The 18665-nt window shown below is 43.0% G+C and overlaps 1 protein-coding gene across 10 annotated transcripts in view; it reads right to left on the reverse strand.

Annotated features, from left to right (window-relative positions):
- Nucleotides 1-18665, reverse strand: part of cep170aa (centrosomal protein 170Aa) — a 129914-nt gene that overhangs the window by 79954 nt on the left and 31295 nt on the right. For all 10 annotated transcript variants that reach the window (XM_060925628.1, XM_060925623.1, XM_060925622.1 and 7 more), the window contains exons 2-3: nucleotides 8220-8369; nucleotides 944-1033 (exon numbers count right to left, since the gene is read on the reverse strand). In XM_060925628.1, coding sequence (XP_060781611.1) covers nucleotides 944-1033; nucleotides 8220-8324 — 195 coding nt within the window. In that variant the 5' untranslated portion in view covers nucleotides 8325-8369. The remainder of the gene's footprint in view (nucleotides 1-943; nucleotides 1034-8219; nucleotides 8370-18665) is intronic.

Genomic DNA, 18665 nt, shown 5'->3' on the forward strand with positions numbered 1-18665 from the left:
GCAAAAGGGATTATGCTTCTGTTGTTGACTGAATTCAGCTGGATCTTTTGACTTTTTAATCTGAGGTTAAACCAAATCCACTACTGAACCTCACACAGAAGTAATGCTGAGATAAGTCTGCTGAGATTTAAAATGCCTTTGTTAAAACCAACTACGAACAGAAACGTGGTATTACTCTGAGCCCTTCTGTGTGTGCGCACATGCGCGCGTTAGTGCGTGCTAAATTCTGCTCAGTGTCAAATATCAGATGTTTCCTGCAGAGTCTGAGAAGCAACACAGAGCTAATTTCACTGACAAATCACTTCAATCTCTGAGAAGTTTGAAGTTTCCACTGCGAAAGTTCTCTCTCTATGGCTCTTTATTACTTATCAAAAACTCTAAGGAGGACAACATTGCACTGAAATGGATGACCAGAGCGGGGGATGTGTGCAGGATCTCATCCTGCTGATTCATGACTCTTCATCCTGCCACAATTCTTTGCTGAACAGAGAATGACTCAACAGAAAGAAGCACGAAACACTCAAGAAAGAGCCGCCTCACAAAGATACACAGGCAGAACCCTGAGAGAGCGTGTAAACCAGAGAGCACGTCTAAAGAAGGTTGTTGTGGGGCCATGAATTCATTTGTCCAGCGGTGTTTCCTGCCACAAACACTGGACAGGAAGAGGAATTCCAACACAGAGCAGTGAGTCACACTTCCTGTTTGAGGAACTGTGTCACACCAAAATGCTTCGACTGACCTCAGGCAGAGGCGGACACGCTTACAATAACACATGACGCATGACACATACCACAAGAAATCAAATCGGCAATCAGAAATCAGAAAACGTTTGTGTAATGAGATATACTGTAGTGAAAGTTAGCTGGGTTGGAATCAGCAGCTTTAATGGAATAGAAACATAACCAATGGGCTCATTATCACTGACTAGTGGCATCTTACTCACCCCATTAAGGCTCCCTAAGTCCTTCACTTTGTGCTCATCACTCACTGGCTCATAGTTGATCACGGCGTGCTGCTTGTCTACACTGCGAGACTACAAACATTAAAACACATGAGAAATGTTAGGTAAAGTACAGTATACATAAAAAGTATATGTTTAAAAAATTGTCCTATTGTCCTAGATCATGACTGTGAATCCTGAAGATCCATGGCTCAAAGTCCAAAATTGGCCGGGCTTTCTGGGTGGGACGAACGGTGTGACTCGCTCCCCTGTCAATCACAGCAACACTAGCTAACCATGGGCATCTAGGAGAAGTAGCTTGTGTGGGACTTGGCAAATAACCAAATTTGCCAAAAAGCTTGAAATGAAACCGAAGACAAAGTCAAGAGAAAAGCATTTAATATTTGGCCTTGTTTCAAGGAAAGATAATTCACATTCATCAAGTGCTTGGCATGTTCTGAATTAAAGACTTGACATGGAAAAAAACCCACACCTTCAGTGCACCTTCCTGCAAACACAATTCTGGACTGATTTTATGTGATATTATGAGTAATAGCAACATTCTTACATATAACCAGCCTGGTCCAGGGCTTGACATTAACTTTTAAACCCACTTGCCCTGGGTGGCAAGTGGGGGTTAATTTCCACTTGCCCCCCAATATTATCACTTTCCCCCTATTTGGGAGTACTACTTTTTTTTTAGGAAAACCATAGAATAGTTGTGAATTGCAACATATAATGAAGATCACACACTGAGTTGAAGTTTGGTTATTGATTAAGTTTATTATTAAGTTTGGTTATTGGTTACTTTTTACTTGTAACGGACAATAACAATTTTATCCAAAATAGTTTTTCCTGCGGCGGCACGGTGGTGTAGTGGTTAGCGCTGTCGCCTCACAGCAAGAAGGTCCTAGGTTCGAGCCCTGGGGCCGGCGAGGGCCTTTCTGTGTGGAGTTTGCATGTTCTCCCCGTGTCCGCGTGGGTTTCCTCCGGGTGCTCCGGTTTCCCCCACAGTCCAAAGACATGCAGGTTAGGTTAACTGGTGACTCTAAATTGACCGTAGGTGTGAATGTGAGTGTGAATGGTTGTCTGTGTCTATGTGTCAGTCCTGTGATGACCTGGCGACTTGTCCAGGGTGTACCCCGCCTTTCGCCCGTAGTCAGCTGGGATAGGCTCCAGCTTGCCTGCGACCCTGTAGAAGGATAAAGCGGCTAGAGATAATGAGATGAGATGAGTTTTTCCTGCCTTAGTCGATTTATTTCCATATCACATGCATGCAGCTGTTGTAAAGTTAAGTGTGTTTGTGTAGAACTCTCTCAGACTGTAGGTTCATTACTCGATAATGTAGAAATCATAAAATAGAACTCTATAACCAAGTTTGTATGAAGAAAACAATAGGGTGCCAAGACTTTTGAACAGTCCTGTGTTTGAGAATATTTATATATCTGGGGTTTTTTTTTGCTATCATCCATGTTTAGGTTTTTAAAAAATGCGCTGCATCATGACAGACAGGATAATGTTTGAGTTTAAAATTATTGTTTAGTGTGTAGGTTCTGGGTGTTTTATACAGACCTGGCAACCTGTAACTGAATCAGTGCAGGTCTGTCATGAAGCAGTGCTTTTTTTCTGTTTTGTTTTGTTTTTTTAATAAACCTAGAGGCGGATGATATAACAAAAACAAGATATATAAATATTTTGCACAGGACTGTGTTCCTCTGATAACAGAAACAAAGCTCCAGCTCTCTCTGCTCTTAATCTGTTCTGTTCTTTCAGGATTTATCGTGCATGTCACTCTTTGTTGAGTTTTTTATGCCTGAGTTGTTTGAAACCAATCTGTGTTTCCTCTGTCGAATAAGGAAGCGGCTTCACCTTTAAGAAAATCAACACTTTCATGAAGGAGCTAACTTGAATCTCATCTCATCTCATTATCTCTAGCCGCTTTATCCTGTTCTACAGGGTCGCAGGCAAGCTGGAGCCTATCCCAGCTGACTACGGGCGAAAGGCGGGGTACACCCTGGACAAGTCGCCAGGTCATCACAGGGCTGACACATAGACACAGACAACCATTCACACTCACATTCACACCTACGGTCAATTTAGAGTCACCAGTTAACCTAACCTGCATGTCTTTGGACTGTGGGGGAAACCGGAGCACCCGGAGGAAACCCACGCGGACACGGGGAGAACATGCAAACTCCGCACAGAAAGGCCCTCGCCGGCCACGGGGCTCGAACCCGGACCTTCTTGCTGTGAGGCGACAGCGCTAACCACTACATCACCGTGCCGCCCAGCTATGAAATACTTAAATAAATTGGGTAAAATTTACCTCACATTTATGTATCTATTCAACAGCTACTTTCTCATTGAAATTGGGTAAAATTATCTCGTTTGCTAGTAGGTAATACCTGATAATTACTAATCAAAGGTAATTAATATCACTTAGTAACCATTACTTATTCGGAGAAGGCAAGATGTACCCCCCAAAAAAAGACTTTCAGATGGTTCATCATCTCAATGTTTTTAATCCATAAAATCATCAAAAAAAAAAAACAGAATAAAGTGCAGTACAACAGCTTCACACAACATTTCAAGTAATGAACCTGTTTTATAACTCACTAACTAATAGCTTCAAATGTTGTTTCTGGACTGACCAAATCTGCAGTCCAGGTGCATTTATACAACAAATAACTGAACCGCCTTGTTTATATGCAGCAATGATGCACCAAATGATCAAAAAACACAAAATAAAGTGCATTACAACAGCTTCACACAACATTTCAAGTAATGAATCTGTTTTATAACTCACTAAACTAACAGCCGGAGAGAGGAAGATGGCAGTCCGAGAGTTCCCTGTCCCGCTCACTCAAACGCGCGGTCTGACACATGCGCAATTTGGAGCACAGGACTCACGGCTTTGGGGTATATTTTACCGTATTTTTCCATGTAACGGTTGTTACTGTATAACGAATAGGTAGCATATGTATAATTTACCCATTACTTTATAATTCCTTGGCTGACTGCAATAATCGAGTAAATTTTATCTGGTTTGCATAGATTATATTTACCACTCTCCAAAATCACTTCTTACAGTGTAAGCTTTCTCAATAAATTGTCAATATGCACATCAAAAGTCAACTTATCATCAAGCCATATGCCCAGGTATTTGTAAAAAGCAACTCTTTCAAGACATGTACCGTCTAATGTCACAATAGTGGAAATTGGCGCAGCTGCTGTAGCTCGAGTAAAGGTCATATATTTGGTCTTCTTTGAATTAAGGACCAGTTTTAATTTGAGCAGGGAGTGCTGCAATGTTTGAAACGCACCCTGCAAGAGTTTTATGGCCTGATCTAAGGAGGATGCCACTGTATAGACAACCATGTCATCCGCATACAAGTGGAAAAGGGCTGGACTTATTCCACTACCTAGGTCATTTATAAAGATAGAAAATAAAATAGGGGCCAAAATAGAACCTTGGGGAACACCTTTATTTAGAGGAAGAGAGGCTGAAGTATAGTTTTCCACTGATACACACTGGGTTCTACCAGATAGGTAGTTTTCAGAGCCATTTCACTAAGGCCTATGCAGCCAAGTCTCTGTAGTAATAGTTTATGATCCACAGAGTCAAATGCTTTAGACAGATCAACAAACAATGCTGCACAGCGTTTTTTACTGTCTAAAAATCTGATGATATCATTTGTGACTAGCAGAGCCACTGTTGTAGTACTGTGGCCTGATCTGAAACCTGACTGAGACTCACTGAGAATATTCCTATCAGTCAAAAACCTTTTCAGCTGCTCATTTACAAGGGATTCAAAAACTTTGGCCATAACTGACAATCTAGAAATGGGACGATAATTATTCAAATCAGAAGGGTCACCACCCTTTAACAGAGGGAGAACCATAGCCGATTTCCATGAATTGGGTATTTTATTGGAGTGGAGACTGAGATTGAAAATAGAGGTGATTGGCTCTGCAATAATACCTGCAGCAGTTTTAAGGAAAAATGGTTCTATCTTATCTGGGCCCGGAGATTTTTTTTTATATCTAAGTTCAGTAGAGCTTTTCAAACTTGAGAGGTCAGAATGGGTGCAAAAGTAAACTGTTGATCAGGGTCACATGGAGTAGGGTTCAACTCTCCCTCTACCGCATGCGCCCCTGGAGTCAAAGATTGAGCCAGCAGAAATAAAATGATTATTAAAACTGTGTACAATATCAAGTCCACCCTTAACTTCATTTTGATTCACCCTTAAAAGATCAGGAAGATGGTTTGGTGTAATAGTAACTGAGGAAGATTTAACTAATTTCCAGAACTTAGCAGGGTTATTCAAGTTTTCATTCATCATATTAAGATAGTGGTCACATTTTGAATTTTTAACTAATTTAGTATCTTTATTCCTTAAAGTTCTATAAAGAGTCCAGTCTAATGGAAGGTTTGATTTCTTTGCTTTTGCCCAAGCGGCATTTCTTTGTCGTATAAGAGTAGAGATGGAGTCATTAAACCAAGGATTATTTTGACCACTTATCCTAAATTTCCTAAAAGGGGCATGTTTATCACATATAGCCAAGAAGGTAGATTTGAAATAACCCCATGCTAAGTTAACATCAGTCCTTTGTGAGACAACGTTCAGATCACTATTATATACATCATGTAAGAAGGCTTGTTCATCAAAATGTTTGAGTTGTCTTTTATAAATAAAACACGGTTTACCTTTAGAGATCTTACAGTTTCTTACACAGACAACTGCACAGTGATCACTAACATCGTTACAGAAGGTTCCAACTGCAGAGAATCTGTGGGACGCATTTGTTAAAATAATATCTATAAGTGTGGACTTCTCTGGATCTTTTTGATTTAACCGTCTTGGTGAGTTAACTAGCTGCACCAAACAAAGAGAGTCACAAGTATCTTTAAATGAATTTAATGACAAGTCCGATCGCCAGTCCCGGTTTAGGTCTCCGAGTAAAACCATCTCAGACTTAGTCCAGTTGTGGAGAAGGTCCGAGAGTAGAGCTGTGGCTTCACTTGGGGCAGAGGGTGGCCGATAACATCCAACCACAGTAATGTCTGAACCGTTTGGGAGGGATAATTTTAATACAGAAAGCTCTAGACACTTCGGTTTTGTTATAGACTGGATGCAAGTAGAGTTTAAATGATTTTTTACATAAATCGCAACCCCTCCTCCCTTTCCCACACGGTCTGTTCTAAAGACGTTGTATCCTTCTATGTTAATCATGTCATTTGTGATTGACTTTTTAAGCCATGTCTCGGAAAGGACGATGATGTCAGAGTCAGTTGAGTCAGCCCATATTCTAATAGAGTCCATCTTTTTAATCAGGCTAAGTACATTAAGATGAAAGAAACATAGACCACTTTTGGTTTTAAACTCCTCTGGTGGTTGGAGCTGTGTCAACTCTGGCCCTGGATTAGGTTGCACATCACCAGATAAAAGTATTATTAAGAGAATCAACAATCTCTGCTTAGAAACATTACATGATGAATCTAACATTTGGTGTGTTGAAACCAAGCAGAATTTCTCATGAAACATGAAGTAATTATGCAAAACTAGAAGGCTCTGGAGTCGAGGCAAGTCTCTGGGCAGGTTAGGTGATAAGTTCATGTCCTGTGCCAAATGGAGTGGTGGTTGTATAGCAGCCATGGTGCAAGTGCATCCATGTGCAGTGTCCAGCAGGCTAAACACATTGTTAGATGTACTCACCCAGGAACGGTCACTTGCCCCCAAATCCCACACAGTCAATAAACAAAGTAAAGTCAAAAGGAACACCATTGTCCACAGCTCTCAACACTTATCAATGTAGGGTGTGGTGTGAGAAGATGGTTCCAGCAGATAATACAGGCCTCAGGATGGTAAAGATGGCTCCAGCAGATGATATACTGAAGACAGATTAAGCCTTGCTTGCATGAAAGACGGTGTCTGTCTGACCCCAGCTGTAATTATCACGTGATGCGTGACGTCATGCACAAGGGGTCTATAAACAGTACGCGTACCATACTACAACAGTGGGGGTATATAAAATAACTTGCAAAGCAGTAAATGAAACTGAGACTGAGAAAACAGCCAAGACATAATGGCAGATACGTAGTGAGGGACGCTTTTAGGAACTGAAATAAAAGATCAAAAAGCCTAATTTTTGTGGTGCTAGTTCGTAATATATGCTCATTCCAACTTGCCCGGTTGGGCACGTCGGGGACATATCTCACTTGCCCGAATGCATGTTTCACTTGCCCCGGGCAATCGGGCAGTCCTTAATGTCGAGCCCTGCGTTCTTGGTTACACCATGTGACAAGTAAATTAAGTGTTTTGTAAAAATCAATCACGAGCGGGCAGTTGGTGTTTTTTCCCCAACATCCCCAGGCCATTAATAAGAGCGGAAAGAAACATTCCACTGAAACAAAGCACTTCTTATGGCATTCCGCATGATAGAAACTGAATTTCATGATGCCAGATTTGATCTTTGTAGGCCAGGATCAACAGAATAAAAGCAAATACTGTGCAAAAAATAAATTATTGCAGAGTGCAATGCTATGACCACAATAACTTATATTCATTTCTTCCCAATCACATGTGGCAAATAAAAGTGTTTTTTTTTTATTTGCATAACTCTTTTTGAATTTTTCTAAGCAGAGTGGCTACATGTTAATATCACTGCTTTTGGATGCAATGCTGTACTGTTTTGTTTATTTCAGTGTCGTCTGTCAGGGCTGTGATGCGTCATCTGTCACACTGTGAATTTGGATTTCATTGCTTCAACCACATGACAGTACTGGCACCTATCACTGCTGTGTTTGACAGTGTAGCAGGTTACCCACCTTATACTAGAGGGCCTCAAAAGTATCTAAAAGTAACCCATGAGCTGTTTGTCCCACTTTCTATTAATACCGCCCTGTGACGATCACACATGCTTTGACGGTGTCAAGCTGATCCAGTCAGGTTACTCAGCAGGAATAACTCAGGAATGCATCTCTTTCCATTCCAACCATGATAAATAAAAATGAGATGAAAATACCACAGCAGCCCTGAGACTCGTGACCTAGCTGCTGTAATGGATGAATTCAGTCACTTGTGTTTTTTAGTAGTACAGCTAAAAATTAATGGTGTATTATGTTCTTATGAACTAGGAATTCTGAATTACAAATAAATATCATAGCAGGTTTGGGGCTGTTTTATAGTTGCCAGCTGTTCGAGGATTAACTCCTGTTAATAATAAAGCTTGGAAGTATCAAGCAATATGAAAGAAAAGGCAGAAAGTGTCAGCTAACCTGCAGCATGAGCTCACAGTCGTCGCGTCCCACAAAAATCATCTCACGGGGCAGCCGGTGGCGTGTGCCCCCACTGCTCACCAGGAACCAGGATGTCAGGCTCATCTCTGCTCTCTGTCTCTGGCCTGAGGCCTGAGCCCCTACGTCATCCTGAGAGAGAGAGAGAGAGAGAGAGAGAGAGATTATAAAAGTGCTGAGATCTGGAGTGGAATTCCAAGAAACTGAATTCATTCATTCAGTTTCAGTAATTGCCTGTTTCTGAATCCACGGCATGTCCTGGGAACACTGGGTGCAAGGTGGGACTATACCCTTTATTCATCACAGAGCAACACACACACACACACACACACACACACACACACACACACACACACACACATATTCACTCACACCTCAGGGCAATTTAGTGTAGCTAATCCACCTACCAGCATGTTTTTGGGCAATGTGAGAAAACTGCCAACTACCAACAAGATAACCATACAAAAATGTAAAAAAAAAAATTTAAAAATCCCCAACAACAAAAAAAATCATAATTCTAAGCCTCACAATAAATGGTTTTGTTCTTGTAATGCATCGGATATATAAAGGCTTTTGGATAGTTCATTCAGAAGGCTCCTAATGAATATAATCCTCCAGTGCCTTCCGCCAATCTTCATAGTTTTTGTGTGAACTGAGTGAATATGATTAGAACATTTCTGGATTAGCAGCTCATCAGTAGCACGCTGTTTGTTTAAGTTTGAAATTTCAAAAAGCTGAGTGGGCGGGCAGGCAGCGAGATCGGTTAGAGTCATAACATTCCTGGGTTTTCTCTAGCAGCAAAGCGAGAGAGAGAGAGAGAGAGAGAGAGAGAGAGAGAGAGTTGAGTACCCTCCTTCACTCCCGCTCTGATCACTTGCAGATGCTGCCGGAAGTGATGTATGCTTCTGATCTGCCCGCCCAGCATCGCTGTTTTTTTGCTCTAGCTCTGAGAAAGAGTCACAATGAACTGCCCAAGTCCACAGCTGTGAAATGGAAAATATGTATGCACAGCTTCTTGACCCACAAGCTGAAATGTGTCCAGCTAAATGACCTCATGTTACCTCCACACCTCGTCCCTCGTGTAAATTACTAAACTACAACGAAATTAAAATAATTTCCGATCGTTGCAATTTCACACTGTACAAAAATATTTAACCAAGGAGCAGAATGTCCATACAGAAATATCATCGGTCAGAATAAATGGGCTCCTCTTCATTCAGAACATCAAATAAACAGGTCTCTAACAATATTACATCTTAACTGAGGTGCAATAAACATTTCAACTCAGCTCTCAGCTTCCTCTTTATGTTGAATCATGAGAGGCTACAAAGATGAAAAAAAAAGCACACTCCTGTTTCTCTCTCTCTCTGCTGCTTTACGACAGCATTCCTTGAAACAGAATCAAGTTTATTGCCAAGTATGTTCTCACATACAAGGAAATTTGTTTAAAAGTAGAATAAGAAATAGAAGAATGTGAAATATACAAATTTGAAAAGTGGACATATTTAAGGGGTATGTGCATGAGTTGTTGGGGTCCAAGCTGGACAATGTGTCCGGAATGTGCAAAAATAGATCACATGATGATGGAGGAGAGACATGATAAGAGTGCGTGAAAGGAAAAGAATATGTGTAATGGGCTAAGTCAGTAACCAAGCTGTACAGTGTGAGCTGGAATGTACAATAAAGGCTCACAGAATGGAGATGTGTGACATGACCTTGAAATGTGCAAAACTGCAGTTCAGAGACAAACTGCATTAATGTCACAGATTGGAAGTGTGAAGTTAGAGTCAGTGAGGGTCTCTGACCTTACTGACGAGGCCAGCTACAGTGGGGGAAAAAGCTGGCCTTATGGCATGAGGTCTTGTTTCTAATGGACCGCAGCCTCCTACCAGAGGGGAGTGGTTCGAAAAGTTTGTGTCCGGGGTGGGAGGGGTCAGCCACAATCCTTTCTGCTCTTCTCAGGGTCCTGGACTTGAACAGGTCCTGAAGAGACAGAAGGTTGCAGCTAATCGTCCTCTCAGCAGAGCGGGTGATGCGCTGCAGGTTGCCCTTGTCCCTGGCAGTGGCAGCAGCGTACCAGACGGTGATGGAGGAGGTGAGGATGGACTCAATGATGGTGGTGTAAAAGTGCACCATCATTGTCTTTGGCAGATCAAACTTCTTCAAATGCCGCAGGAAGTACATCCTCTGCTGTGCTTTCTTGGTGAGAGAGCAGGTATACGTCTCCCACTTAAGGTCCTGGGTGATTATAGACCCCTTTCACATGACGTCACCGCGCCGCGAGATTTTGTTAGGCGCCATACTGGAAGACCAAGTACATGCACTCACAATATAAAACAAAGTACGAGCGAGAGTAAAGTGACACGATGGATGATAATTCTGGTTATGTGAGTACATTACCAGTTGCAGAAAGGGCACGGTATGTGGAGAAACTGGCTGTGATTGATGGGTTTGACCCATATGATAAGACTCAGGGCAAGAGAGAATGGAAACATAAGGAGGACCGGACACCAATTCTGCCATCTGTTTGCTACCCAGACATTGTAAACTATTTGTTGTTTACACCCAGTGCCTACACTCAGTGTTCGAACTATGCCGATATTTTCGGGGGGTCCCTTTTTTTCCCTTGGGGGGGTGCTTGCGCTTGTCTCAGAGCGCGGATCTCCAAACACATGAGAAGCCTATCTTACGCACATATCACGCGGACTCCCCACTTCCACACACGCATCGCGTCTGAAGTCATAACTCATCAGGGGAAATCGTGTCCGCATTGGCATGTTCAAAAAACAACCTCGCGTCAACAATGATACCACACGCAAGAAAAAAAAAACAGTCAGGCTACTCAACAACCAACCTGGCAACAGCAGTCGTTGTCATATCGGTTTATTTTATCTTTGATGTAAACACAACACTTCGGATATGCAAATGCTTCCCGTTACACACGATTGCTATGTCAATAAACGTCATTTTGCCAATATTTTAGAGACCCCCCAACATTTCCCAAATCATGTTTTCAAGGGATCTCATGTCTGTTTCAGGGGATCTCGGATCCCCCGAGTACCCCCATAGTTCGAACACTGCCTACACTGCTGATGACTTGAAAGCCTACAAAGGGCTACAGGCTTACAATTATGTTGTTAGTGGCTTGGTTCGTGATATTACAGCTGTTATTAAGAATAACCTACACATAGTTATGGCCAAGGTAATCTTGTTGATATTTATCTTTTAATAATATATCTTTTCAGTTGAAAAATTAATACTTTTTGTTACTATTAAGGTATCCATAATTTAGGTTAATTTATCCAAATTATACGTATTTATGATATATGCCTACACAACAACTATGCTTTATTTATATAATAGGAGGGAGAGCAAGCCCCAAACCATCCTAAATTATTATTATCATTATCATTATTATTATTATTAAATTGTAGAAGTCTGGGAGGCTTGCTCCTCATACAGTTATCAACTTGAGGCCAATTTAGCATGTTTTAAATCTGAATTTCTTGCGTTTGCTTACCTCAAAGTGTCCGCAGATCATGCACAGACTTATCCATTATATCCACAGTTTTTTGCCAAGTCTCACACAGGTTTCTTTCAAGTCTACTGTTGGGCCAATAAATCATAAATAAAACAGCTCAGATTTGTTTGTATAAGTCGTTTGCCACTCCACTTTATTCTCGTGGGTTCACTTATTTCCCCCTAATCACGAGTTTGTTGGTCTTCCAAAATGGCGCAGGGTCTGTTACTTCCGGTTTCGGGTGGAAATACTCCACAGAGGTTACTGGGGAGTCAAACAGGGTGATGGGGGAGGGTGTGCCAGAGTTCCTCCTGAAGTCTACAATCATTTCCACTGTCTTTGGAGCACTGAGCTCCAAGTTGTTCTGCCTGCACCAGGACACCAGATGGTCAATCTCCCATCTGTAGGCAGACTCATCCTCATCAGAGATGAGTCCAATGAGGGTGGTGTTATCTGCGAACTTTAGGAGCTTGACAGACTGATGACTTGAGGTGCAGTTGTTGGTGTACAGGGAGAAGAGTAGAGGAGAAAGGACACAGCCTTGGGTTGATCCGGTGCTGATGGTTTGGGAGTCAGAAACGTGTTTCCCCAGCTTCATGTGCTGCTTCCTGTCAGACAGGGAGTCAGTGATCCACCTGCAGGTAGAGTCAGGCATGTTCAGCTGGGAAAGCTTGTCCTGCAGAAGAACCAGGTCAGTGTTGAAGGCAGAACTGAAATCCACAAACAGGATCCTAGCATAGGTTCCTGAGGAGTCCAGGTGCTGGAAGAAGAAATGAAGAGCCATGTTAACAGCATCGTCTGCAAGTCTGTTGGGTCTGTAGGCAAACTGCATGGGTCCAGGAGCGGGTCAGTGATGGCTTTGAGATGGTAAAGCACAAGGCGCTCAAAGGATTTCATGACCACAGAAGTCAGGGTGATGGGTCTGTAGTCATTTATTCCTGACTACAGACCCTTGGTTTTTTGGGGTCAGGAATAATGGTAGAGGCCTTGAAGCAGGCTGGCACATGGCCTGTCTCCAGTGAGGTGTTGAAGATGTCTGTGAACACCGGAGACAGGTGATCAGCACAACGCTTCAGAGTAAATGGTGAGACTGAGTCGGGACCTACTGCTTTGTGGGGGTTCAACTTCTTAAAGAGCTTTTTAACATTTCTCTCCAGAATGAAGAGAGTTGAAGCTGTGGTGAAGAGTGGATGGGCTTCCAAGGTGTGAAGTTGTAGAGAGGCCCTGGTAGCAGTAGAGGTGGTGGGGGTGGTGGGCTGGAGCTGGAGTGTGGATTCACGGGGGATGTTATCAGGACAGTCCCATTGTCTTTCAAAGCAACAGTAGAACTCAGTCAGTTGGTTGGCCAGTCACAAGTCGTTAACTGAGTTATGGGCTGAAGGTTTGTAGTTAGTGATCTGTCTGAGCCCTTTCCAGACAGACGTAGAGTCAGTCAGTGCGTTTACATGCACATAGAGAGAATCGAATTTCTGCCGTTGCTCGACTGAAATCAAAGTTCAAAATGCCATGTATACACCTTAATTCAGCTGAAATTGAACCAAACTTGATTTCTCAGAATCGAGCTACACGACCTAGTTTATGCGATTTCTGCCGAGCTACTTTGTGCATGTATACCCTATCGAGCTAGTTGTCGAGCTACTTCCGGAAGTGACGAGTGACGAGACCACAAGCGGGAAACACAACAGCCTCGGTCGGCATGACAACAGTAGTAGCGAGCAGCAGAAGAGGTCAGGAGGAACAAACGAAGAAGAGAAAATGGCGAGCAGAAACGTGCACTTCTGGAGCAATGAGGAGACGGAGTTCATGCTCATTCAGCTTAAGGAGTTGAATATATTAAAATTCATGGACGGGAGAAAAACGCGCAATGGAGAACACGGAACTGATAACTTTGTTTACACTCTTGAATAGCTCTTCTTCATGACAACAACCGGAAGTGTACCAACACAATGGGGCGTGTAGCGCCACCTGTGGCTCGGGTGCACAATGCACCTCACACAATAGCCCGATTTCATTGTGTGCATGTACGATTGGATTTCTCTGGCACCCTGCTGGGACCTTCAGCTCGATTACCGACAGCAGCTCGATTTGGATGTGCATGTAAACGTAGTCATTGACTGAGAACTGGTGTTGGAGTTTCTCAGAATATAGATGTTTAGCTTCTCTCACTGCTTTGCTAAACCTGTTTCTAAACCTGTCCCTGTCTCCACTTCTGAACGCTTCTTCCTTTTGCCACCTTAGCTGTCTGAGCTTATCTGTGAACCAGGGTTTGTCATTATTGTAGCTCACCCTGGTTCGTGATGGAATGCAGCAGTCCTCACAGAAGCTGATGTAGGACATCACAGCCTCTGTGTACTCATCCAGACTATTGGTAGCAGTCCTGAACACATCCCAGTTTGAATAGTCCAAGCACTCCTGAAGGTTCTCCGCAGCCTCATTGCTCCACATCTTAGATGCCTTCACTACAGGTTTCCTCAGCTTTAATTTCTGCCTGTATGCAGGAATCAGGTGGACCATGACGTAGTCAGAGTGGCCCAGTGCAGTGCGGGGGACGGCGTGATAGGCATTATTGACTGTAGTGTAGCAGTGATCCAAAATATTCTCCTCTCTGGTCAGGCATTTAATCACCTGCTTGTATTTTGGGAGTTTGTGGCTGAGGTTACCTTTGTTAAAGTCACTGAGGACAATAACTAGGGAGTCCAGGGTATAGAAATCCGGGGTATAGAAATCACGAGGGTGAAAAAGAAGTTCATATTTATATATCAAAGTGTGGAATACAGGAATTAAAACCATGTTTGAGACAGAGAGCTGTGTGACTTTCACAGACCAACCACTGACAGCACAATGCAAAATAAAGCACCATGAGCTTCAGACACGCCCCCTTGTGAGTCACACCAGCAGGGTTGTGGGTTTTATGCCAAATTGGGATCATTTTAAACAACAAATCAGATATGCATGTTAGGCTTGATGGTATCATAGGATTACAGTATACCGGGATATTTAGAAATCCTTGATGGTATGATTTTCAATACTGTCAAAAATACAGGGGGATGTCCTATGGGTTATTCCAATCATTTTTTTAAATAATACAATAATTTTTAAATTAATTAAGTCTACTATTATTAATTATGATTTCTATTTTTGGCACACCATCCATAGCCCATCCTCACCTAATCCCTCAGTTTTTCCTTACTTTTTCGTACTGATGTAATCCGTGCAAAGGAGGATAAAACATGCTTTCACCAAAGCAGACTTTCACAAACTAAGATGCTAGCATACTAGCAATGCTGGCCAGGGCTAATACTACTGCATACACAATGTAGACAAACACATACATACAAACCAGGTAGATTTAAAAACCTGTCTTAATATTGCAAATAAGGAATAAATCAGAAAAAAGCAATACATATATTTTTCTACATTATATCAGGTGCACTGGAATTATAGTGTGTGCGTGTGGGTAGGTGTGTGTTTGGGTGGCACGTCAGGCACCACTTTCGGTGTGTACCGCTTGGGGAGGTTATGGGTTATCATGCTAGACTCAACATTATGATGACTGTCAGCCATCGGTGGTGGACGATGGCCCAACCCTAGCTAACGTGTTTCCAACACAAAGAAAAATGGGCAAATTTTGAGGGCTACTTTTGGTGCAATTTTTGTTCATATTCTCACTTTTGCAGGGTTTTTTTTTTTGAAACATCGCAACCTTGAACACCAGAAAGCTAATGTTTAATTAGCCATGTTAACTGAACAGCTTCTGTTTTTCTGTATCGACAATGTATCATGTCACAACACCACTGCATCAAGAATTTTGTTGTTTAGTTACACTCCTACAAATAATCTCAATCTTTTTCTCAATCTTTTATTTCAATTACATATAAACATATAAGGGTGGCACGGTGGTGTAGTGGTTAGCGCTGTCGCCTCACAGCAAGAAGGTCCTGGGTTCGAGCCCCGGGGCCGGCGAGGGCCTTTCTGTGTGGAGTTTGCATGTTCTCCCCGTGTCCGCGTGGGTTTCCTCCGGGTGCTCCGGTTTCCCCCACAGTCCAAAGACATGCAGGTTAGGTTAACTGGTGACTCTAAATTGACCGTAGGTGTGAATGTGAGTGTGAATGGGTGTCTGTGTCTATGTGTCAGCCCTGTGATGACCTGGCGACTTGTCCAGGGTGTACCCCGCCTTTCGCCCGTAGTCAGCTGGGATAGGCTCCAGCTTGCCTGCGACCCTGTAGAAGGATAAAGCGGCTAGAGATAATGAGATGAGATGAGATAAACATATAATAGACTACACGAGTCTGCAAATAGCGCACTGCTAATCTAATGCTTGCAAGGCTCAGATAGAAGGTTCCTGAAGAAAATGGCGCACACATGATCCACAGTAATTCCACTATTCCCAGCATCATTCCCCCGAGGCTGTTCATGCAGGCTCAGAGCTCCTCAGAACCCCCACACCACCCAAACTCCTTTTCACACTGAATACAATGCAGCACTTTGAGGCTAATGAAGGATTTCTACGACAACATGGGACTCCATGGTGGGTACTGTTTTGATTTATGAGCCTCACATCTGCGCCTCTGCAAAATTCGACCTCCAATTATGTTGCGGCTTTAACAAGTCTAAGTGTGAGTGTAAATGTGAGTCATATAGTGCAGAGGTGGGAAAATCACTAGCCTGGCAGTCTGGGACAAGCAAATTACATTTTTCACATTACATTATGTTTTTCATTCACAGTTGTACAGCGGACAAGCAGGTTCAGTAGGCTGGTGATATAACTGTCACCAGCGTTTCCAGATTCAAACAAGAAGATAGTGTCATCTATATCCCCCGCCCTATATACCAACTATATACCAAGTTTCAAGATATTTGTCACATTTTTCAAGTTGTGCTGCAGGAAACCGACCCTGCCTCTTTACACTGACCTCAGCAGCCCATGGCATAAGCCCACCAGACCTTTGGTCCAGGTGAGCTAAAAATAAAATTTCTCACATTTCGTAGTATCAAAAGGCACATATACATTACTCAATCAACACATATACCAACTTTCAAGACCATACCACTCAGAGTTTTCAAGTTCTGCTCCGGAAACAAAACCTACCCTTAAGACTAACCTGAGAGATTAAGTCTGAAATTGCTTCCATGGAAACATGAAAAATTTAAATTTCTCAAATTTCTTAGTATGAAAAGGCACATCTACATCGCCTTGTTAACATGTATACCAAGTTTCAAATCTGTATCATGAATAGTTTTGGATATGTGCTCGAGAAACGAACATTGCTCTTAGAAACTAAGTTCAAATCTATTTTTCATATAAAAATTTGAAAAAAAATTTTTTCAAGGGCGGCATGGTGGTGTAGTGGTTAGCGCTGTCGCCTCACAGCAAGAAGGTCCGGGATTGAGCCCCGTGGCCGGCGAGGGCCTTTCTGTGCGGAGTTTGCATGTTCTCCCTGTGTCCGCGTGGGTTTCCTCGGGGTGCTCCGGTTTCCCCCACAGTCCAAAGACATGCAGGTTAGGTTAACTGGTGACTCTAAATTGACCATAGGTGTGAATGTGAGTGTGAATGGTTGTCTGTATCTATGGCCAAGTTTACATTAGACCGTATCTGTCTCATTTTCTTTGCGGATGCACTGTCCGTTTACATTAAAACGCCTGGAAACGCTGGGAAACGGGAATCCACCAGGGTCCACGTATTCAATCCAGATCGTGTCTGGTCCGGTGCTGTGTAAACATTGAGAATACGCGGACACGCTGTGCTGAGCTCTAGCTGGCGTCGTCATTGGACAACGTCACTGTGACATCCACCTTCCTGATTCGCTGGCGTTGGTCATGTGACGCGACTGCTGAAAAATGGCGCGGACTTCCGCCTTGTATCACCTTTCATTAAAGAGTATAAAAGTATGAAAATACTGCAAATACTGATGCAAATACTGCCCATTGTGTAGTTATGATTGTCTTTAGGCTTGCCATCCTTCCACTTGCAAGTGGTAAGTGACTTGCGCACAGCGGCTCAGTCCCGAATCACTGCTCGTGCGCTTACCTCGCGCGCTCTGTGAGCTGCGCAGGGCCGGAGTGCGCACCCTCCAGAGGGCACTCGCTGTTCAGGGCGGAGTGATTTGGAGCGCAGCCGCTGAGGAGGAAGCGATGAGCCACACTGACACATTTCTCAACTTACGTGCCGAATTAGTCATGTGATTAGCGTATCCGTGTATTGGCGTTGCTGTGTGCACGCGAATCGTGTATTGGCGTTGCTGTGTGCACGCTAATCGTTTTTAAAAACGTTAATCTGATGATCCGCTGATACGGTCTAATGTAAACCCCACCTATATGTCAGCCCTGTGATGACCTGGCGACTTGTCCAGGGTGTACCCCGCCTTTCGCCCGTAGTCAGCTGGGATAGGCTCCAGCTTGCCTGCGACCCTGTAGAACAAGATAAAGCGGCTACAGATAATGAGATGAGATTTTTTTTTCAAAACTCCAAAATAGTAAAAGGCACCAGTTCACATGCTGCTTGATATGTATGCAAAGTTTCATGAAGATATCTTCAATAGTTTTAAAGATATGACCCGGAAACGAAAACATGACCGGACAGACAGCCGGACGGATGGAACCCGTTTCTATATCCCCCGCCCAAGCAAAGTTTGGATAATAATGTCTTTCTACCATAGCTCATAGCGTAAACATTAGCCAAGGACTTTCTGCCTTTTTGTCGAGGGCACAAGCAAGATATGCTTCATCACCAGAGACGTTATCAGGAGACGTTATTACACTCACATTTCAGTTCAGTTCAGGATTGAGGTCAGGGCTCTGTCCGGGACACTTGAATTCTTTCACTTCAACTTTGACAAACCATGTCTTCATGTCCTCGTTTTGTGCATAGGGACACTGTAAATATGTTTGGGTCCTTTAGTTCCAGTGAA

The sequence above is a fragment of the Neoarius graeffei genome, chromosome 7 (assembly GCF_027579695.1).
Source record: "Neoarius graeffei isolate fNeoGra1 chromosome 7, fNeoGra1.pri, whole genome shotgun sequence".
Lineage (NCBI taxonomy): Eukaryota > Metazoa > Chordata > Actinopteri > Siluriformes > Ariidae > Neoarius > Neoarius graeffei.